We start from the raw sequence: 22,131 nt of genomic DNA on the forward strand, positions 1-22,131 counted from the left end.
TGCCGCTGCAGTGAGTCACACGTCTGATACTGTGCATATGAATATATCCGATATTTATGCATGTTACACTCATGTCTCGGTATATGTCTGCATGGTCATTTTGTAGATAAAAATAAAACATTACGTTACTTTGGACATACATATATCTTTTGCCAGTTTCTCTTGGCAATGTGCAGTTTTGGAGGCTCTTCAGTTGTACTGTAAAGACAGATGCTGCAGGCTACGTACCCGGAGATGTGTCCTCAGGTTCGACATTGACTGTTCCGTCGTCGACAGCACCTGTGACTACTTGGAAACTCTTTGCATTTTACTAAAAATATTTGACAAATGTTTTTGTGTGTGTATTTGCAACCCAGGAACATGTTACGCGCCTCCGACACTGTTGCTTCTGACTGCAGCACCATTAACGTCGATGGGGTCTAGCATAAGAATCGCGCGTGACCAGAGAGCCAATCATAAGCTTTAGAAGTGGAATGCTGATCTGAAACCAATGTTTGAAAATTCCAAGCTTTTTTTGCTGGGATTCTTCAAACGTAAATGCGATTTTAATCATGGATTAAAAATTGTACATTGCATTTTCTCCATGTGATGCAATTACAATTACCGTATTTTCCGCACTATAAGGCGCATAGAATAGATGCTACAGTAGAGGCTGGGGGTAGCCATCTTGCTGTGGTCCCTCAGAAACTCTGTTTAGTCCTCTTTACTTCCTCCACGTTTGCACCACTGATACGTTAATGTGAAATTCTCTCGCTGCTGCTCTATTCCCGTGTTCTACTGCGTGACTGATTGCCTTAAATTTAAACTCAGTGCCGTAAGCGTGTCTCTTAATAGGAGCCATTTTGTTGGTCTTTATACAAAAACACAAATGGAAATGAAACGGCACACTTCGCTCAGTCATATATCCCAGCATGCACCGCGCGCTACTTCTTCTATAGGGGAAAATGGAGTCAGAGGCTGCTTACCGTAGCTGCCAGGTCAATATTGATCCATCCACCGGATTATAAGGCGCACTGTCGGCTTTTGAGAAAATTAAAATCTCTTAGGTGCGCCTTATTGTGCGGAAAATACGGTATGTCAATTTTGGGATTAAATTACAGAACATTGTTACATGTAATCCATCAATACACAACGCCGATTGCGTCGTACTTTGATGCGTAAAGTTCTCTTTAGCACCCTGTTGTTGTCAACGTTATAAGACAAATGTTCTTGGCGCAATCGCATTCGTTCTTCATCGCCGGTCCTGAGGTACTGTTGGTATGAATCTTTTAAGAGGAGGTGAAAGTGCAGGGAAGCAAGGATGCAAAGAACGAATCCAGGAATCTCAAAACATATGGAATTTGAAAAAACACGAGGGGTGAGGGAAAATGTGAGAAGGGCGACACAGCTAATAAAACCACAAAACCAGGAAACAAAACCTACCCAAGCAAAAAGGAGATCATGATAAGCGGCTATTCGAATAGTCAAAGCTAGTGTGGTATTCTGATCTGGTGTAAAACCAGGAAGAAGGTGGAGGAACAATTAGAAAAATGGAGGCATGCACTGGAAAGGGGAGGAAGGAAGATTAGCTGAAGTAAAACAGAATATATGTGCGTGAATGAGAGGGGTGGAGGGGGAAAAGTGAGGCTACAGGGAGAACAGATGGCGAGGGTGGAGGACTTCAAATACTTGGGGTCAACAATACAGAGCAATGGAGAGAGTGGTAAGGAAGTGAAGAAACGGGTCCAAGCAGGTTGGAACAGCTGGCGAAAGGTGTCTGGTGTTCTATGTGACAGAAGAGTCTCCTCAAGGATGAAGGGCAAAGTCTGTAAAACAGTGGCGAGGCCGGCCATGACGTCCGGATTAGAGATGGTTGCACTGAAGAGACAGGAAGCGGAACTGGAGGTGGCAGAAATGAAGATGTTGAGGTTCTCGCAGGTTGGATCGGATTAGAAATGAGCTCATTAGAGGGACAAGCAAAGTTGGATGTTGTGGAGACTTGGTGAGAGAGAGCAGACTTCGATGGCTTGGACATGTCCAGAGAGAGGTGAGGTAAGGACGGAGCTACCAGGGAAAAGCGCGAGAGGCTCTTTTCCCTGGTAGCTGCATCCTTACCGTCCTCCTACCAATATACTCACTCTCTCGCTTCCGATGAAGACCAAAAAAAAGGTTGATGGATGTTGTGAGGGAGGACATGAAGACTGTGGGTTTTAGAGAGGAAGATGCAGGACAAGTTGGAAGGGAAAGGAGAAGATGTCGGGCTGGCTTTTGTACTCTGATACTATCTTAGATGTTTGAAGACCGCGTCACCTCGTTGGCAGAACGTCTCGCTCGTCCGCACAGCGTTAAGGAGTTCGGCGTCCAGCGGATGGGCGAATGGAAAGTGCTCTGTGACTTCACCGAATGGAAGACGAGATGCCAAAAAGACTCGACTGAGAGTCGACAAAGATTTTAACGGTGATACAAAAAAATACCGGCGTTGAATCGTCAACTAATTGCTCGCCCTTGTAGTGTGATCAGCAGTTCTCAAAGAGGCCACCGCAGTCGAATCGGACGGCGTCCAGTGTCAAATTCCCGACGATTTGCGTTCCCAGGGGCTCAGTGAACAAGCTGCGATCCGGCGTTAGCATCTCTTCGTCCTCACCCTCTTCGTCCGGGTCTTCCTCCTCGCTGGCCAGACGTCGCCCCTGGCATCCAGTTGAGAGGTAGTTCGCGTTTATAGTACTCGAGTCCAACGAGGCCTGATTCTCCTCCGAGTCGTGGGAGTCGCTCTTCATGTACGTGGTGTGATTGGACAGCTCCTCCACGTCCGTGATGATGCTGATGATTGGCTCCTCCTCCTCCTCGATCGGGACGGCCTCGCTCATCCGATGTTGCAGGTTCATTTCACCCTAAAAGTGACAAAAAAAAAAAGGGGGGGGGGAATTACACATATATTGTGTGTAATACAAAAATAATAATAATATACGGTAGTCATTGTGTAATTAATATGATTGTGATTAGTAGTATGAGGATAAGCAGTATGGAAAATTGACAGATTATTAATATAATATAATTTTGCACGTTTGTAATTCAAGTTCCATACCTCTTTTTTCTCCTTTTTTTAAAGAAAAAAAGCAAAACAAAAACATTTTTTTTCACTATTAAAGACTAAATGATTCTCAAGAAAGACAGTACTGTGACTTATTTTCCATCCAATGTGGCCAAAATGTGTGAATTACATTTTTAAAAAATTCCTCACTGGAAATAAAATAATAGTAATCCTAATAATTTCAATATTTTTCTTACATTTCCAAGATTTTTTTTTCTAATAAAGATATTTTCACATGTGGTATATGAAGGTAATACAATAATGTTTCAGAAAGCAGTTTGTAAAAGTAGTCTTTGGGACCTTCTCCAAAGAAAATGAAATATGAGAAATGTAGTAGTTATTTAAAATAAATCATTTCTCATTTTTATATCATTTGAATGTTTTAATTTCTTTTTTTTTTTCCAAAGACAAGCGTTACAGAACACGGATGACTGTAACATCACAGCAATAACTTATTATTCATTTTACCGACTTTCAGAAATTGAAGTGATATTTATAAATGGGACCTTCACCTGGGTGGATTCTTTCGCCCATTTGCTGTTGGCGGGATCCGGAACCACTTGGAGCATGAAGCGGCGGAAAAGCAGCCACACCCTACACAAAGGAGGACGCGCGCCGGTTCCGGTTAAACGAGGCAAGCGAACGACGCGCCCGATCGCCGCCGCGCCACGTCACGAACCTCTTCTTCACGGCCGCAATTTGGCACACGCAGAGCAGCAGCGGCGCCGCTACCGAGAGCAGCGAGCAGAAGACCAGAAGCGACACCGGGATGCCCTCAGCGGCTGCGAATCACAACAAGTGCAACATTTTATTCATCATGGCGGCCTTCAGTAAGCAATATAAACAAGGGGATGTGGAATAATACTGCATCATTACGAAATGGATTTTGAAGTTTTTTATCATTGGGTTTAACCCATTCATGGGCAGGGTGGCAATATTTTTTACCTTATTGAGATAAAAGTCTCCTAACAGGCCACAATCAAGGAAATAACACTTCTTTTTCGTTTATGGTTAAGTTATACGATAACTTTACTAATTTATAATCTCGTCCCAAAAATCAGAATCAGATTAAAACACTTAAATATTTTGATATACTGAAGGATATAATGCGTGAATGGGTTAATGTTAATATAGTGGAATAAAAAAAAACTGTCTGGATGAGGTTTTTTCACACAGTACCTCATAATAAACTACAGCGGTGCCTTGGTTATTTTACCATGCTCTTATCTCAAATCATCTTTTCCCTTTGAAATGAACTGAAATGCCATTATACCGTAATTCCCGGCCTACGGCGCGCACCTGGCTACAAGCCTGAACGAGTACATTTGTAAAGGAAATACTATTTGGTACATACATACGCCACAGCTGTGTAAAAAAAAAAGCCGCGAGTGCCCACTTTGAAACCCACATTCAAACACGAGATATTTACAAAGAAAGACAGTACATGGAGAGTTTAACGCTAGCACCACGCTAACACTAGCGCCGCGCTAACAGGGCCGGTTAAAAAAAAAAAAAAACAACATACTGGTAAAAATCACTGAGACACGGCAATAACAAGCTCGCGCAGCACTAACAGGGCCGGACTGGTAAAAGTCACTTCCTCGGCACATATATTCCACCGGTCTCACTCTTACCTGTACCACTCAAGTGCCCCCTTGCAGCTGTTAGAAAAAAAATCCACAAATTAGCCGCATCATCGCATCAACTGCAGGGTTGAAAGCGTGTGAAAAAAGCCGCGCTTTATAGGTTGGAAATTACGGTCATCCAAAAAACAGATCTTGAAAAACTCTGCAGTCGCGTCACATGTATCTCAAGGCACTAGTGTATATAAATGTCTTGGAAGCCTTTTACTTCATTAATTTCACCCCCGGAAAAATCTAATTTAGCTTAGTTTTTCATCTTATCATCTTAATTTTGAAGGGAAACATGGGCTCCAAGCATTCCCTCGAACATTGTGAGGATAAGCGGCTCAGGAAATGGATGGTTTCTTCTCAACGTTATACACACAATACCCCATGATCATGAATTTATAATGACGGTATTCTGGTGACCCGAATTCTATTGATAATGTCACACGGTGGCCATGACGTGCAGACCTTGGATGAAGATCTTGACTTTTTGAGCGGGTGGACTTTCTCCCTGAGAAGTCCAAGCGGTCATCCACAGGCTGTGCACACCTGGAGCCAGGTGCTCCAAGAAAAACATCCGCTTGGTCGCTTGCACCGAGTCTGTGAATCAAAGACACAACCATGGAAATGAGATCGGATCAACTTAGTTCGAGATATTTACAGGATTTTACATTGCTGCACAATTCCTCTGGCGTCTTCCAGGTAGATGGTGTACTTAGTGATGCATCCACCACGCTGAGCCCTGGGAAGATCCCTCCATGTCACGACTACTCTGTCGGAGTCCACTTCCTGTTGAATCGACGGACCGACTTTGGGGACTGCAAAAGAGCCAATGGAAATCAAAGCTCTGGACTGAAAGAAAAGGAGTGATGAATTTCTGTTCAGTTTAGTTCAAACCCAGATCTTGTTGACTGCGAGTCAGATATCCTGACCACAAACTAGCGCAATATTTCTGCCCTCAAAGGTGTATTCATCTTGAATGGTCACATCCCGTTACCTGATTTGCTGGTGTTGAGGAGTCGAAAGCTTCTGGTGGTCATCGAGTCGTCGCTGTGGAGAACGTGAACTGCGATTTCGTAGCACTCGGACGCGTTCAAACCTGTGCATGGGAAAAAAGATGTCAGGAAAAATCTTACGATCCGGAACTCATGAAGAGAATGATCTGGTACACATGAAGAAAAGCAGGTGAACTAGAACACAAAGACAATGATCTGGAACACATGAAGAGAACGATCCGGAAGATGTGCGTAGGATGATCCGGAGGACATGAACAAGATGATCTGGAAAATATAAAGAGGACGGTCGGAAATACATCAGAACACAAGAAGAGGATGATCCAGAACATGAAGAGGATGATCTGGAACACGTGAAAATAATGAGAAGGGAATGCATGAATAGAATCTTCTGGAACTCATAAATTGGCCGATCTGGAACACGTGAAGTGAATGATCCGGAACTCAAAAGGGGCACCATCTGGAAAACACGAAGAGAATGATCTGGAACACGTGAAGAGGACGATCCGGATGACATGAGCAGAGTGATCAGGAAAATATGAAGAGAGTGAGCTGAAATACATCAGAAGACAAGAAGAGGATGATCCAGAACATGAGATTAGTCCAGAACATGTGAAGAGGACCACCTGGAACACATGAAGATCATGATCACGATCACATGAAGAAAAGTCGATGATCAAGAACAACCGGGAACACAAAGAATAGCGGATGAACTGGAACATGTGACGAAGAATGATCTGGAAGAACAGAAGACACCACAATTACAATCAGGCACACAAGAATGAAATGATCTGTAACACATCAAGACAGAGTAGATAATCCAGAATACAGGAAAAGAACGATCCGGGACACATGAAGAGAACGATCCGGAAGAAGTGCAGAAGATGATCCGCAGGACATGAACAGGGTGATCTAGAAAATATGAAGAGGACGGTCTAAAATACCTCAAAACACAAGAAGAGGACGATCCAGAACATGAAGAGAATAAGACAGAACGTGAAGAGGATGATCTGGAACAAGTGAAAATAAAGAGAAGGGAACCCATGAATAGAATAATCTGGAACTCATAAATTGGTCGATCTGGAACACATGAAGTGAATGATCTGGAACTCATCAGGGGTACCATCTAGAAAACACAAAAAAGAATGATCTGCAACACGTGAAGACGACGATCTGGATGGCATGAACAGAGTGATAAGGAAAATATGAAGAAGGAAAATATGAAGAGAGTGATCTGAAATACATCAGAAGAAGAGAAGAGGATGATCCAGAACATGAAAATAATCCAGAACACGTGAAGAGGACCATCTGGAACATTTGAAGAACATGATCAAGATCACTTGAAGAAAAATTAATGATCAAGAGGACAATCTGGAACAAGAAAAATAGCGGATGAACTGGAACATGTGATGACAATGATCTGGAACAACAGAACACACCACGATTACAATCAGGCACACAAGAATAAAATGATCTGTAACACATCAAGACAGAGTAGATGATCCAGAATACAGGAAAAGAACAGTCCGGGACACAGGAAGAGAACGACTCCAAAAACACGACGAGAATGATTTGAAATTTGAAAGTGGACCGAAATTTCAGACCTTGGATGACAGCTTGACGAGCTTCTCCGTTCAGTCTGAGCCAGTGCAGCTCCTGCAGCTTGAGCCCCTCCGGGTACCACTCCACGATGTGGGCCGTGGGGGGCGCCGCCCTTTCCGCTCGTCCCCACCAGAGGGCGACGCCGTTTTCATCTGCCTTCATGTGTACAGGCAGCTGGGCCAACGCTAAAAGAAAAGAAGCAGCCTGCGTACGGGAATTTTCTCGCACAAAAAAAGGGCATTTCTCTACAAATTAAAGCTTGGTAAAAATTTGCAACAAGGCTGTAACAAAATGTGCAAAACCGAAGCGCTGTGAATACTTTCCAGATGCGCAGTACATGTTCGTTTACCTTTGGTGTGATAGGGGTTAATGTTGGCCGCCGGGGAAATTCCTTTGGAGTTGAGCGCGCTCACAGTCGCGCGACACCTGGCGCAAAACCCAACGGAAGCGCCGGTGGCATTTGCGCTGACGTTGGCCGCGTGTACCAGTCGAGACTCGGCGCTGTGCACCGCAACCAAGTACCGCACAATTTTACCCCTGGCATGGGCGACGTTCATCGGCTGGGAAATACACAGGGAAATACTTTGTGTTTAAATGTAGCCTGCCAGGCAATTCTGAAAACATCTGAATAAGATTCTTTCGGAATATTGATTATTTAGAAGTTTAGGATGATTTACTCTTCAGAAATTGTGATTTTTAAGGAGAATCGGTTCATCCGTTTTTTCCATGAATTTGAGGGGTTTTTTTTTTTCATTTAAAAAATCTTTTTTAATTCATTTTTAGGGCAGCACGGTGGAGCAGCTGGAAAGCGTTGGCCTCACAGTTCTGAGGACCCGGGTTCAATCCTGGATGCATGTTTTGCCCGTGCCTGCGTGGGTTTTTCTCCGGGTGGGGACTCCAACATCCCAAAAATATGCAACATTAATCGGATGCTCGAAATTGCCCGTAGGTGTGATTGCGAGTGCGGCTGTTTGTCTCCATGTGCCCTGCGATTGGCTGGCGACCAGTTCAGGGTGTACCCCGCCTGCTGCCCGTTGACAGCTGCGATAGGCTCCAGCACTCCCCCCAACCCTCGTGGGGATAAGCGGCTAAGAAAATGGATGGATGGAATTAATTTTTAAAATGTGGTGAGAAAAAAATAAGTTGTGAGAATTGAAAATGGAATTCTTGAAAAAAATTGGGGTTTATGGAATTCCAAAGATCCCAAAGTTGCTTTGAATCTGTTAAAAATTTTATTTATTATATTTATATCAATTTATTTGAACGGCGCTTGTGTGTGCAAATGTTGCGTTTGAGAACAATATAGCTACATTTCTCCATTCATTTGGAAACGTTTTCTGAAAAATGTGTGATTTTTGTAAATTTGTCAAATACCGCTGTAGTTTTTTTTTTTTTGTCTTGTGCAACGGGTCAAACTGTGACACCCCCCCCCCAAAAAAAAAAAAAAATCATAATTAGATGAGACCGACTCAACCTCTTTGGCCTATGATCAGGTATTCATGGCAGATTTTGTCTCTCGAAAAAATTCAGCATGTTTTCCCTCGATGGTTTCTCTTGAACTCGTATTTTTTCTAGTAAAGTGAAACCAGTCGCTTTCCTCTACATTTTCATATGACAATAACTTGCAACGTGGGCGTGTGTGGTTACAAGTGACGACGTGCGACACCTAAACTGTGGTCAAACATTGACCTTTCGGCGGCAGGCTGAAACAGAAAGTGCCGCTCTGAAGACAATACGGCGACAAACGCGCAAAGCACACTCATCTTCCGTGTTTACCTTCCAGTACAGCCTGATGGACTTGAAGTCGGAGGAAGGCGGCGTGTACCACACGTCGAGTTCTTTGTCCGGTGCTGCCGGACGACAAAACACAAACGTTTGCTTCGAGGGAGGCGGCGGAAATGGCCGCCTCAGAGCAAAGTAGCGGACTTCGTGTTTTCAAATATGGCTTCCTGGAGACTTTTTTTGGTGGGTGGACTCACGAGACAATCCCACCACATTGGAAGTCGACTGATTGATGGCGACTTGCGACCGACATGGCCGACTTCCTGCGTCTTTTTGGGCAAGGCTCCTTGAGACTCTGATGCCTGCCGATCTGCAACGGGTCGGCCGTCTTTGATAGCTCGCTGCGGCGACAACACTTGGGCAATATACAGTGAAGAAAATAAGTATTTGAACACCCTGCTATATTGCACGTTCTCCCACTTAGAAACCAGGGAGGGGTCTGAAGTTTTCATCCTAGGTGCATGTCCACTGTTAGACAGATAATCTAAAAAGAAAAATCCAATTTTTAACAATTTATTTGAGTGATACAGCTGCAAATAAGTATTTGAGAAAACCAATGTTAATATTTGGTACAGTAGCCTTTGTTTGAAATTACAGAGGTCAAATGTTTCCTGTAGTTGTTCACCAGGGTTGCAAACACTGCAGGAGGGATTTTGGCCCACTCCTCCACACAGATCTTCTCTAGATCAGAGAGGTTTCTGGGCTGTCGCTGAGAAACACCGAGTTTCAGCTCCCTCCAAAGATTAGGCCACGCCAGAACCTTGATATACTTCTTACGTAGCCACTCCTTGGTTTTCCTGGCTGTGCGGTTCGGGTCATTGTCATGTTGAAAGACCAGCCACGACCCATCTTCAGTTCTCTGACTAAGGGAAAGAGGTTGTTCCCCAAAATCTCACAGTGGCCGTGGTCCTCCGCTCCTTAATACAGTGCAGTCGTCCAGTCCCATGCGCAGAAAAACACCCCCAAAGCATGATGCTACCACCCGCTTGCTTCACAAACACTTATTTTCTTCACTGTATAAGGTTTGGTCAGATCTAGACATGTCCGCAAAATTTCATGTTGCAAAGTGAACCCGCCTTTGAGGGCTGAATTTTGTGAGTGTGGCAAAGCCCTCGAGAAAGGTCTCCGGTTTCCTCCCGCTTTCCAAAAACACGCATCATTAATTGGAAACTCTAAATTGCCCCAAGGTGTGATTGTGAGTGCGGCTGTTTGTCTCCGTGCGCCCTGCGATCGGCTGGCAACCAGTGCAGGGTGTACCCCGCCTCCTGTCCGAAAACAGCTTTGATAGGCTCCAGCACTCCCCGCGACCCTTGTGAGGATAAGCGGCGATGAAAGTGGATGGAAATATGTATAAAATCTGAATAAATAAGATTAGCTGTGCAGCGAGGAAACTGCCTGCACAAATCCGTTATCTTGACCCCATGACTTTTCCACAAGCAGTTCCCCTAAATGAGTCAACATCCACAACATTCATTATGTTCTGTAACTATTAGATTGAAAGTCTAAAACCGTACAGGATCTGAGAACCCCCCCCCCCCCCCAAAAAAAAAATAACGTACGATTAAAATCCTCACCTTCCTCCTGGGTCCAACCGCTGGTGACGTCGCTCCAGTCGCTCCACAGGCCTGTGCTGAATTTGGACCTGGCTCTGAAGTGGTAGAACCGGTAAGGCTCCAGAGGCCAGATGGACAGCAATTGGTCCAAAGCCACTGGCACGTCCTGGTGGAGCAGCGGCTAGCATGTTAGAATAAGTTGAATATTTATTGGTGGTAATAACGGCCGACATTGATGTACCTAAGTGCCCTAAGTACTCAGTTTGATACCCGGGCGTATGTTAGCATTTCATCAGCCTTTGCAAATAGCATCTAATGACATTATTAAATATGTCATCAAGTTGTTGTTACTTACATGTCCCATACCAACTGTGAGCATGTTAGCATTTCATCAAAATATCACGAGATGTTCTGAAATTATCATATGGGTCCGTAACTCCGTGTTTTGCTGTGATAGCTGTTAGCATTTTAAGAATTAGCATTCATAGCCAAAGTTTTACAGATTAGGCCTTTACGATAACAATGTCGGTTCTCTGACTCCAAAACATTTTCATCATGGGAGTTTGGTATTCTTACTGAGTCTGGATAGGTGGTCCAGAGTCCCGGTTCTGTAGTGTACTGGATCTCCAGGTGTTGCGTCCTCACTGGTTGTTGAACCCTGATGGCACACCCCCTGGAGGAGCACTGGGCCCCCCCGAGGACCGGAGCGGAGGGAATCACTGTTCACATCGAAATAACGTCACTTGAATGCACACCGCAACAATCACACAAAGAGAAGAACGCAAAAGGTACCGATGCTACTGAGCGTGTAGTTAGCGGGTGGCGACGTAGCCGACCCCAGTGCATTGTGGGTGCAGACCCGCACCGAGATGAAGTGGACTTCGGCGGGCATGTGAAACAGGGCCGATGGGGGATCAGCTCCTCTGATAGGGATCTTGAATGGGGGCCACGGGTCGGGGAGATCTCCTGATACCTTGGTGACCCTGCAACACGCACACAAATTATGTTTTCTATATTCTACGGGAAAAACTATTGCGTGTGCGGGTACCGGATTAAATGTCATGCACTAACGAGACGAGCACGCACATACCAGAACTCTGTAGTGTCCTTCAGGTGTGTTTTCCGGCCTCTTTCCCAGGAACAAAGCACCTCACCAGCCCGGTCGGTTTCCACCTTGTAATGGCACCGAATGTTCCGTGGCCTCTCTGGTGGGTCTGGAGACATTAAAAATAAAATCAAATGGACTTTGCAATACGGTTTTTTTATCAGCCCCAGGCGGTCCACACTCACATCCAGCCCAGATGTCGAGTCCGCACGGGTCCAGGGACAGGGCGCGGCATCGGCACTGGCAGCTGAAGGTCCGGTTCTTGGTGATGTTCCCCACGCGGATGTACGTGGTGCTAGAGTTGACCGCCGTGTGGTCCTGCAGGGCAGGCGGGTGGTCGCTGTACATGGAGCGCTCGCATTTACAGTTAAAGGTGCAGTAAACCTCAAAGCTGGAGCCGAGCTGCACCACGGGCCCTGCGGTGGACCAGCTCACGCAAGCCGGGGTCTTACCTGAGGAGAAAAATGAAAAAAAAAAAAAAATGTCGGGTGCAGACCTCCACACGGGCCTAAACTGATTGGTAAAAGCCATACTTGCTAGTTAGCATGCTACTTCCTGGTTTCTCGGCAAGTGTCGGTGGATATGGATGATTTTGATAAGGTCTTAAAATAATGTTTAGGGTTTCAATTAAGCCACAAAAGGTTGAATCTCTTCTTGTCTGAATGAAGACATTTCCTATTTAATCCAAAAGCTTCATTAACTCGAAATGTTCTTACAGCACTGCACTGTAGTAAAGAAAGGACATTCCTTTGATGACAACTACGTCCAAATTCCGGATAGAGACGTTTGAAAGCGGCGTGAACCCATTCATTTCTGTCAGAGAGGAAGATGCTTGCAACAATGTCCTGACATCATCTTCTTTTCCTTTCGGCTTGTCCCGTTAGGGGTCGCCACAACGTGTCATCTTTTTCCATCTAAGCCTATCTCGTGCGTCCTCTTCTCTAACATTCACAGTCTTCATGTCCTCCCTCACAACATCCATCAACCTTCTCTTTGGTCTTCCTCTCGGTCTCTCTTCCCTGGTAGCTCCATCCTGACCATCCTTCTACCAATATGCTCACTCTCTCGCCTCTGAACATGTCCAAACCATCCAAGTCTGCTCTCTCTAACCTTGTCTCCAAAACATCCAACTTTGGCTCTCCCTCTAATGAGCTCATTTCTAATCCTATCCGACCTACTCACTCGGAACGAGAACCTCAACGTCTTCCTTTCTGCCACCTCCACTTCTGCTTCCTGTTGTTTCTTCACTGCCGCCGTCTCTAACCCGTACATCGCGGCCGGCCTCACCACTGGTTTCCAAACTTTGCCCTTCATCGTAGCAGAGACTCTTCTGTCACATGAAAACCAGACACCGTTGGACCCGTTTCTTCACTCCCTTACCACACTCTCCATTGCTCTGTATTGTTGATGCCAAGTATTTGAAGTCGTCCACCCTCGCTATCGCTTCACTCTTCCCCCTCCGCCCCTCTCATTCACGCACATATATTCTTTTTTTACTTCTGATAATCTTCATTCCTCTCCTTTCCAGTGCATGTCTCCATCTTTCCAATTGTTCCTCTGCATGCTCCCTGCTTTCACTGCATATGACAATATCATCTGCGAACATCATGGTCCAAGGGGATTCCAGTCTAACCTCATCTGTCAGCCTATCCATTACCACTGCAAATAGGAAGGGGCTCAGAGCTGATCCCTGATGCAGTCCCACCTCCACCTTAAATTCCTCCGTCACACCTAAGGCACACCTCACCATTGTTCTGCTACCATCATACATGTCCTGTACTATTTTAACATACTTCTCTGCCACACCAGACTTACGCATGCAGTACCACAGTTCCTCTCTTGGTACTCTGTCATAGGCTTTCTCTAGATCCACAAAGACACAATGTAGCTCCTTCTGACCTTCTCTGTACTTTTCCACGAGCATCCTCAAGGCAAATAATGCATCTGTGTTACTCTTTCTAGGCATGAAGCCATGTGTTGCTCGCAGCTACTCACTTCTGTCCTGAGTCTAGCCTCCACTACTCTTTCCCAAAACTGTGGCTCATCATCTTTATTCCTCTGTAGTTTCTACAGCTCTGAACATCCCCTTTGTTCTTGAAAATGAGGACAAGCACACCTGACATCTCAGCCTCAAATATGATCACATTCCGCAGGGAAAGTGGCTGCTTGCGAGTCGTGTGGCTTTCTGCTACCAGGCAGGTGGACGACCGGCTGGCGTGCCGGCCATGCCCGGGGGCAACAGCAACCCTATTGTGAACACCCCTCGGACACACCCTCAGAGACATAAATAGGGAGAACCCACACTTCAAAGTTAGTTAACTGTGAAGACAAATTCTGTGCTTTAAAAAACTTTTTTCCCCATAAAGTTAATAAATTTGTGGCTAACCTGTGCAGCGTTGCACCAGCAGCATCAGCGTCGAGACACAGAACAAAGACCATTTTTGGGGAATTGCCGCCATGTGTCATCCGTCGGCTGCCCTTCACAAGAGACAAAAAGCATTTGAAATTTGCGGCAAAATCCAAACAGAGACAAAACAAAACAAACACAAAACGTACTCACCGAAAGTCAAAATCATTGGTCCTCCAGCATGAGGGTGGACTTTACGCTCACGGTCCCGTCCTTACCATCCTTCGGACGATCTGCGTGTCGGAACGGTGAACGAGACAACGCGACAGGTGCCATCCGCTTTTCTTTTTTTTTTATTCTTCTGAGAGAGTGAGTCAAGTCGCACTCGAATTGGAGGAAGTTCTGTAAGCTGACGTGCCGCAGGAGGGAACCGCAACAATAGCTGCGCAACCGTCAACCCTCCGTGAGTGCAGTTGAATTCTCTGCTTCACATCTTATCGTACTGTGTCGTATTAAATAAGACTTTGTTTTGGTTTTGTCGTGTGTTTTGGTGCATTTTGTTGTGCTTTGCTGTATTGTGTTATGGGACGTTGCGCTAATTCAGAGTGGTTTTCAAACTGCGGGGTGTGGGGCTTCCGTGGACACTTCATTATGAAGTTACACCCAGCTGTTGTTCCTGTTTTTGTTGATTTCCAAACAATAATGTTTGCAAATATTGGTGTGTGTGTGGGGGGGATAATTTGTAAGCAGAGTAGGCTGAACATTTCATCAAAAATTTTAAGGAAGCACCGCGCTAATTGCATTACGTTCAGTACAACCTCAGTTCTCGACCATAATCCGTTCGAGAAGCGATTTGTTCGAAAACCGAATTGATATTTCCCATTGCAAATGTAGCTACCGGGACACGTCTGCGTACAGAGGCTGCGTTATGCACAATAACAACCCGCGTCATGGGTCAGCTGGTCGGCCCGCGCGCGTTGTGTTATTTCCGGGTTTTGTCCGGGGAGTTTGAGTATCGATTTTTATTTGAAAACAGAAGCAAAAAAAAAAGTCTAAATTTTCATTCAAAAACAGATTTGTTCGAGAACGAAGACGTTTGCGAACCGAGTATTCACTGTACTGTAATTGAGGTTTTGTGCTATGTTACTATCTATCCATCCATTTTCTTAGCCGCTTATCCTCACAAGGATCGCGGGGAGTGTTGGAGCCTATCCCAGCTGTCAACGGGCAGGAGGCGGGGTAAACCCTGAACTGGTCGCCAGCCAATCGCAGGGCACATAAGAGACAAACGGCCGCACTCACAATCACACCTTGGGGCAATTTAGAGTGTCAAATCAATGTTGCATGTTTTTGGGACGTGGGAGGAAACCGGAGTGCCCACCCGGAGAAAAGCCACGCAGGCACAAGGAGAACATGCAAACTCCACACAGGCCGGTCCGGGATTGAACCCGGGACCTCAGAACTGTGAGGCCAACGCGTTTCCATCTGCTCCACCATGCCGCCCCTGTTACAATCTACTCTACTACATTGTTACTCTATGTTTTTTAATACTACTAATATTATGTAATGTCACATTAAGACAGGCAAAATGTTGGTTAATATATTTTCAGTCACACTATGTTCTACATGCCAAACTAATTTTTATATTACTGTATGTTACATTACGCCGTGGTATGTTGCACTACACTACATTAAGTCAAGCTGCATTATGGCAAGTTATTTTTATGTTATCGCCTCATATCATCTGAGCTCCCCTGCACCATTTCTCATTTTCAGTTCCTTGACTTGAAACACGCACTTGACCTCATCTCCAGTATTTCATTTCTGCTTCCAGGCAGTCAAAACGATCCCCCAAACATGACTTATCTCGCAATTCCGCTTATCAAAGCGACCGCACAAGAAATATTTTTCCCACGAGTCTCCTCATCACAATTTCCGCGCGTCTCAGAACTCGTTCGAGCATCACGACCCGTGACGGGACGGACCGCGGGACTTTCCCCCCCTTCTGCCGCACTGGATCTCCGCAGACCGAACAAAAGAAACCAGGTATCGTCTTAAGAGTTTTCGGCGGTTAATGTTTTACGATGGGAAGTTTGGGGGTTAGTGGGGTGAGGAAGTGAGACAACTGTCAGGAAGTTGCAAAAAAAAAAAAAAAAAAAGTGTCAATTTGAAGTTGAGTCACATATAAACATGTCACATATAAAAAAAAAAAAATTAAAAATGCTACGTTAACCCTCCTTGCTGCTTGTACACGTGACCTAATCGCTGTGCTAATTGTTTTTGCTCGTGAGTTGCAATCTTTGTGCATTTTGTCATGCTGCTGTCTTGCTGGTGGTTTAAAATCCCGCGAAATAAATGGAATATGTCCTCAGAAAAATTGATTAGGATAACCGCAGAAAAGACAATACAAAATAATTCACGTGGAATTAGTCCTCCAGAACTGTACAAAATAAATGCGGCCATGAAAATGTTCATTTAAAGTGTGTGTCATTGTACATGCGTCCCTCCATTTTCTTTTGCCGCTTAGCCTCACGATGGTCGCGGGGAGTGCCGGAGCCTATCCCAGCTGTCAACGGGCAGGAGGCGGGCGGGGTACACCCTGAACTGGTCGCCAGCGAATCGCTGGGCACATAGAGACACACAGGTACACTCACAATCACACCTACGGGCAATTTAGAGCGTCCAATGAATGTTGCATGTTTTTTGGGGATGTGGGAGGAAACCGGAGTGCCCACCCGGAGAAAACCCACACAGGCACGGGGGAGAACGTGCAAACTCCACACAGGCGGGGCCGGGATCGAACTGTGAGTCCAACGCTTTACCAGCTGAGCCCACTGCGCCGCCCGGACATTGTACAAAAAGTACAAAATAATGCACAGTAATTAACCGTAGAAGAAAACTGATGCGATGTGAGCGTTCGCTTTCCGCCGCTGACTTTAAAGTTTTAAAATGAGAAAGCATATTTCATTCATCAATCATTTTAATAGCTATTGTAAAAAGTAGCACCAAATCTAAAAAAATAGAACCCGTCCCACACTCCGGCGGTCTCATAGTGACTTCAATCCAGGGACCTTGTTTGCATGGGAATTTATCTGGGATGCGCTACAAAATTTTGTTGTTTGATATTTTATTTAGTTTTATATATTTTTACGAACGCAGGAATTTAATTGAATGCTGGACAAAATATTGCAGAGGAATTCAGAGAAACTTTGCAGAAGGATATACCAGGGAACGCTATTTAGTTGGATATTGTACAAAATATTGTATTGTAATTAAGAGCTTACTAACTGTTATGAGGGAAACCTTGCTTCAGTCTTGGTGAAGGTAACTTCAAAAAATCAAAATAGAGAAAAATCACAAAACGGGCTCTAGTTTGACGTTCCCACATCATAATTCAATCCTGTCCAGTCGATACGGCTTCTTTTGAAGCAGCGCAAAATATCTCATAAAGACATAAAAGGACTCAGCGGGTACCCTTATGAAATCCAGAACGAGCCGGTAAAAAATAAAAAACGCCGGCGACTTAAACGTGTCCGCTGACCTCGTGGATCTCGAATTCCCTCAAATGATTGCTTCCGACCTCCCGAGTCCTCGAGCCGCTTGCTCGCCAGTTCGTGGGACGTTCGGACCGACTTTCAGACCCCGAATGCGTCGGGCTAACGTCGAAGGACGCACGTCTTTGCGCGGACAGGTCTGACAAATTGGCAAACACGCAAATATTATATATCCGCCGCCGTTTGCACTTCTGCGCACATCGTAGAGTCTACGAAACGGGAAGAAGGAACACCGGTTGTGTCGGTTATTCTGCTTCCTGCCCGCTGCTGGGAATGCAGATTTGTGGGACGTAGCCCGTCACCGCCGAAACCGCCACAAGAGTTTCACCTTTTTGTAAATCCACCAAGTGGGCGTGGTCTTCGGTGCCCCACCAGTCGCTTCTGTTCAGGTCTAATTCCAGGTTCTGGAGCCACGTGGAGGGTTCCAATTCCACGCTGAACAGCAAGTTCCCCAAGGGCGGTCCAAACCTGCCGGAAGCCAAGTCCTCCTCCGTGGGGTACGTCTGGTCCTGGTTCGGCTCTTCCGCTCGCGGGACCGCGGTCAGCTGAGGTTTGTAGCCGTGGTCCGGTGTCTCCGTGACGACGGCGTCGGTGGGATTCTGCACGGACAGGAGGGGGGGTTGCGAGTCTTCTTCGGAGGCAAAACTGATGGGGGACAGCGGTGGGTCGCTGTCGGTGTCCGTGTGCGACAAGGACGGCTCGCTCCAGGCGTCCATCTGAAGTGCGAGATTATTATCAATATTCATTCGCCTCGTCAGTATTTATTCATCCTGCATAAATTCAACAGACAATTCATTAGGGCCACCTGCACAATGAATGTGAAATTGTTTTATTGTATTATTTTTTTTAATTACCATTAATCATTAAAAATATAATGTATGAACTAAAGCATGTTAAATCAATCATTTACTAAGATGATAATCACTTACTTGCCCACCGATTTCTGTGATATTAATAAATGATGCATACAATTTTAGGTCAAATGCTTTATTACCACCATTATTATTGATCACACGCCGAAGTAAAAGAATCAGAATCGTCTTTATTTTGCCAAGTATGTCAAAAAACAAACGAGGAATTTATCTCCGGTAGTTCGAGGCGCTCTTGTACGACAACAGCAGTCAATAGACAGAATTCATCCATCCATTTTCCTCACCGCTTATCCTCACGAGGGTCGCGGGGAGTGCTGGACCCTATCCCAGCTGTCAACGGGGCAGGAGGCGGGGTACGCCCTGAACTGGTCGCCGGCCAATCGCAGGGCACTTGGCGACAAACAGCCGCACTCACAATCACACCTAGGGGCAATTTAGAGTGTCCAATTAATGTTGCATGTTTTTTGGGATGTGGGAGGAAACCGGAGCCCCCACCTTGGAGGAAACTCACGCAGGCACGGGGAGAACATGCAAACTCCACGTAGGCGGGTCCGGGATCGAACCCGGGACTTCGCAACTGTGAGGCCAACGCTTAACCAGCTGATCCACCGTGCCGCCCGATAGACCGAATAAAAATTTTGAATTTTTTTTTTTTTTTTTTGGACAATCCTGCAAAAAGATGGAGTCCTCTAGCAATTAGAGCAGTTTGAATGACAAATCCGAAAAGCGTTCGTTGCGATGCCCGTTGCGCAAAGTTCAAGAAATGTATGCAGTTTAAAGCAAGCAGTGGTGCCATGATACGATATTACGACACGCGACATGATCTGTTATATGAATGTCTCGTATTGGACGTTGCAGGTGTACCTAACGACGTGTACCGTGAGTGCGAGCACCTCCAACAATTTGATGGCTTGGCTATTTCCTGGTTTCGGGAGCTTCTTCACCAACCAATCAGGACCCCACGATACGCACTGCTCTTTGATCCTTCTCGTCACATGCAGAAACACACGCAGACGGGTGCTGCTGTTTTGGTTTCCAATAACGTCCAAATTGGCACTTTTATTGTAATAAGTTAAACATATTTTTTCAGTACCGTCTCCTTATAGGCGTGCAGCAAGCCACCAGCACCGTAAAGCCCGCCACGCCGATTACGGAGAGCACCAGCACGGCCGGTCCGGCTACGAGAACGCGGATGCGTCAACGGCATCTCCTTTATCAAGCGTTGTATTATTATGTCATAACACACCTGCAGGCTGCTTGGGCCGAGAGGAGATCAGGTTCCCGCGCCGTCCTTCCCCGGCGGAGGTGGAGGCGGACATCTGGATGGCGACGGTGCCCTCGGGACACTCCAGCCACGCCTGGCGGCGACCCCTCGCGGGGACCACCACTAAAGGTCACGGGATTGTCAGCAGTCTCGCTAATGGAGCTGCTTTAACTTCTTTTTACACTTGTATGACCGTTAAGAATGCGCAAGTGCGACATGGTCCAATCAAGGGTGAGGTGAAAGGTAGGAACAGGAAGGAAAGTTTAAAATTCTGTTGTTTAAGGAAGGGAATAGTTTCCTATTGATTGAAAGTTTATTGTTCTCCGTTATTGTTTGTTTGTTTGTGCTTTTTCTCGGTACTCAACGTGAATGTCATACCAGGGCGGCACCGACTGCCAAGGGACAAAAATTCCTTGTGCGTCGTTACGTACTTGGCCATGAAATCTGATTCAGATTCGGAAAAGAGGAATTAAATGTGAAAGGAGGGAGGAAGAACAGAAAGGCTGAAAGAAAGAAAAACGGGGAGGAAGTGTATATCATTCACTCACATTTGAAAAATGTACAGGTTTGGTCTGTCATGCCCGCGGATATATAGTTACGGGTGCCTGTTCTGTTTGTAATTATGAGTGTACCCCTTTAAGAGCGGAGGGTTGCGGTGTCAGGTAAACTAGGAAGTAGAAGTAGGCTGAGCAGCGGCTCGTTGTTAGAGACCGTGTGCTTCCAATGGATCGGTTTTCATGTACACTGAGTGCGCCACAAGTGCGCAATTGCGCAGCTTCGAGGGAACATCGGTCAAGACTACACAAAATAAGCGGCGTCTTTCAATATCTACGTATTTCTACTCGTAACAAATTTTACGCGCTCGACTGTGCAGATTTGCGAGTGCGATGGCACATACCTGCCCGTCACATTGACTGGTTACATGCCAAGAACCTCAAAACGACGCATGTTTTAACATAACAGTTGGAGTACAACTCTTAGGAATGACTAAATATTTTACAAAATGCAAAATTGGGAGTGGGTAGCTTGTTTAAAGTGAAAATGTGTGAAAATAAACAATTGCTCGAAAGTAGTTTACACGTGTAGTACTTCAACTGTCCGAAATCAGACCCCTGACGTGTTCCCGAGCCCTCTCGCAGTATTTCCTGCGGACTGTTTGTAGTTTTTCCAGCTGTGTTGCTTTCGTTCACCTGCGATTTCTTGGCTGTGCACGTGGAGGGTCCAAAGATAGATGGTGTAGTTGGTGATGAAGCCCCCCTGCTGCTCCACCGCGGGGTCCTCCCACTGGACCAGGAGGCGCGTGGCCCTGTGTGCCAGCACCGACACGTTGGGACCGGCGGCCGGTTCTGAAACACCGTATGATATCGCATCACATCCCTGATTAAAGTTACATACGGTGTATCCGCAAAGTATTCACATCGCTTCAGTTTTTCCAGATCCCGCTATTTTACAGCCCTATCCAAAATGGGTTAAATTCATTTTTTCCCCTCAAAATTCAAAACACAACAACCCATAATAATTGCAGGATTTTTTTTTCCAATAGAAAAATTGATTAACATTGAAAATCTAGTCAGAGTTAAACCTGACTTTTTCCATTTTTATAGATGTTACAGCAAAAAATATTTTCCCTCAAAATTCTACACTTAAACCTACATTTACTATTTTTTAAAGTCAATTTGCATAATAATAATAATAATAATAATAATAATATAATAATAATAATAATAATAATAATATAACATTGTATGATGTGTTTGGGAAAAAAATATTTAAAAAATAGAATTAAAAGTTTGTTTTTTTTTTTTTTTTTTAAACAAATAAATGACGGCACGATAGTTCAGCTGGTAAAGCGTTAGCCTCACAGTTGTGAGATCCTCGGTTCAATCCCGGACCCGCCTGTGTGGAGTTTGCACGTTCTCCCCGTGCCTGCAAGTGTGGCTTTTCTCCGGGCATCCCGGTTTCCTCCCACATTCCAAAAACATGCAACATTAATTGGACACCCTAAATTGCCCCTAGGTGTGATTGTAAGTGCGACTGTTTGTCTCTATGTGCCCTGCGGATGGCTGCCGACCAGTTCACGGTGTACCCTGCCTCCTGCCCGTTGACAGCTGGGATATGCTCCAGCACTCCCCCGCCACCCTAGTGAGGATAAGCGGCAAAAAAAAAAATGGATGGATAAATGACCAAAATGTGAGACTGTGTCAATTACTGAGCTGTCCAGAGTAGGCCAAGATGGAGGACGGCGTGCTGACTCCTCTCCCGTTCACGCAGTACACAGAGATGTTGTACCTCACTCCCACCGACATGCCTTAACACAGGAAACGTGGGTGTAATGCCCTCG

At 45.5% G+C, this 22,131-nt stretch overlaps 2 protein-coding genes and 1 long non-coding RNA gene across 10 annotated transcripts in view; 1 reads left to right on the forward strand and 2 right to left on the reverse strand.

Annotated features, from left to right (window-relative positions):
- il12rb2 (interleukin 12 receptor, beta 2a) lies at window positions 1-14,451 on the reverse strand. 3 transcript variants are annotated; one of them, XM_061826303.1, is made up of 16 exons: window positions 14,314-14,451; window positions 14,140-14,226; window positions 11,939-12,205; window positions 11,739-11,862; window positions 11,441-11,631; window positions 11,225-11,367; window positions 10,670-10,814; window positions 9,090-9,163; window positions 7,663-7,873; window positions 7,316-7,498; window positions 5,696-5,797; window positions 5,370-5,516; window positions 5,167-5,298; window positions 3,750-3,852; window positions 3,583-3,664; window positions 1-2,870 (listed from the first exon to the last, which is right to left on the reverse strand). In XM_061826303.1, exons 2-16 carry the CDS (start codon window positions 14,210-14,212, stop codon window positions 2,496-2,498), a joined length of 2,352 nt encoding a protein of 783 aa, XP_061682287.1. In that variant the 5' UTR covers window positions 14,213-14,226; window positions 14,314-14,451; the 3' UTR covers window positions 1-2,495. The 3 variants fall into 3 exon arrangements, with proteins under 3 accessions (XP_061682287.1, XP_061682285.1, XP_061682286.1); XM_061826301.1 differs by having other exon boundaries at window positions 10,670-10,829; XM_061826302.1 differs by having other exon boundaries at window positions 10,670-10,829; window positions 14,140-14,231; window positions 14,314-14,445.
- On the forward strand, window positions 14,440-19,908 carry LOC133504109 (uncharacterized). Of its 4 annotated transcripts, none has more exons than XR_009795903.1 (6): window positions 14,440-14,563; window positions 16,049-16,146; window positions 16,628-16,744; window positions 16,819-16,904; window positions 18,044-18,151; window positions 19,779-19,908. It is a non-coding gene; the product is annotated as an uncharacterized LOC133504109 (long non-coding RNA). The 4 variants fall into 4 exon arrangements; XR_009795901.1 differs by lacking the exon at window positions 19,779-19,908 and adding an exon at window positions 19,385-19,625; XR_009795902.1 differs by lacking the exon at window positions 19,779-19,908 and having other exon boundaries at window positions 18,044-18,171.
- il23r (interleukin 23 receptor) overlaps window positions 16,824-22,131 on the reverse strand; it is a 23,693-nt gene continuing 18,385 nt past the window's right edge. For 2 of the 3 annotated variants that reach the window (XM_061826299.1, XM_061826298.1), the window contains 6 exons: window positions 22,000-22,098; window positions 20,981-21,136; window positions 19,773-19,913; window positions 19,620-19,704; window positions 19,420-19,510; window positions 16,826-18,370 (listed from right to left, as the gene is read on the reverse strand). In XM_061826299.1, the coding sequence (XP_061682283.1) occupies window positions 17,900-18,370; window positions 19,420-19,510; window positions 19,620-19,704; window positions 19,773-19,913; window positions 20,981-21,136; window positions 22,000-22,098 (1,043 nt within the window). In that variant the 3' untranslated portion in view covers window positions 16,826-17,899. Of the gene's footprint in view, window positions 18,371-19,419; window positions 19,511-19,619; window positions 19,705-19,772; window positions 19,914-20,980; window positions 21,137-21,999; window positions 22,099-22,131 lie in introns of all 3 variants that reach the window. The other variant, XM_061826300.1, reaches the window with a different exon arrangement.

This window comes from Syngnathoides biaculeatus, chromosome 7 (assembly GCF_019802595.1).
Source record: "Syngnathoides biaculeatus isolate LvHL_M chromosome 7, ASM1980259v1, whole genome shotgun sequence".
Taxonomy (NCBI): domain Eukaryota; kingdom Metazoa; phylum Chordata; class Actinopteri; order Syngnathiformes; family Syngnathidae; genus Syngnathoides; species Syngnathoides biaculeatus.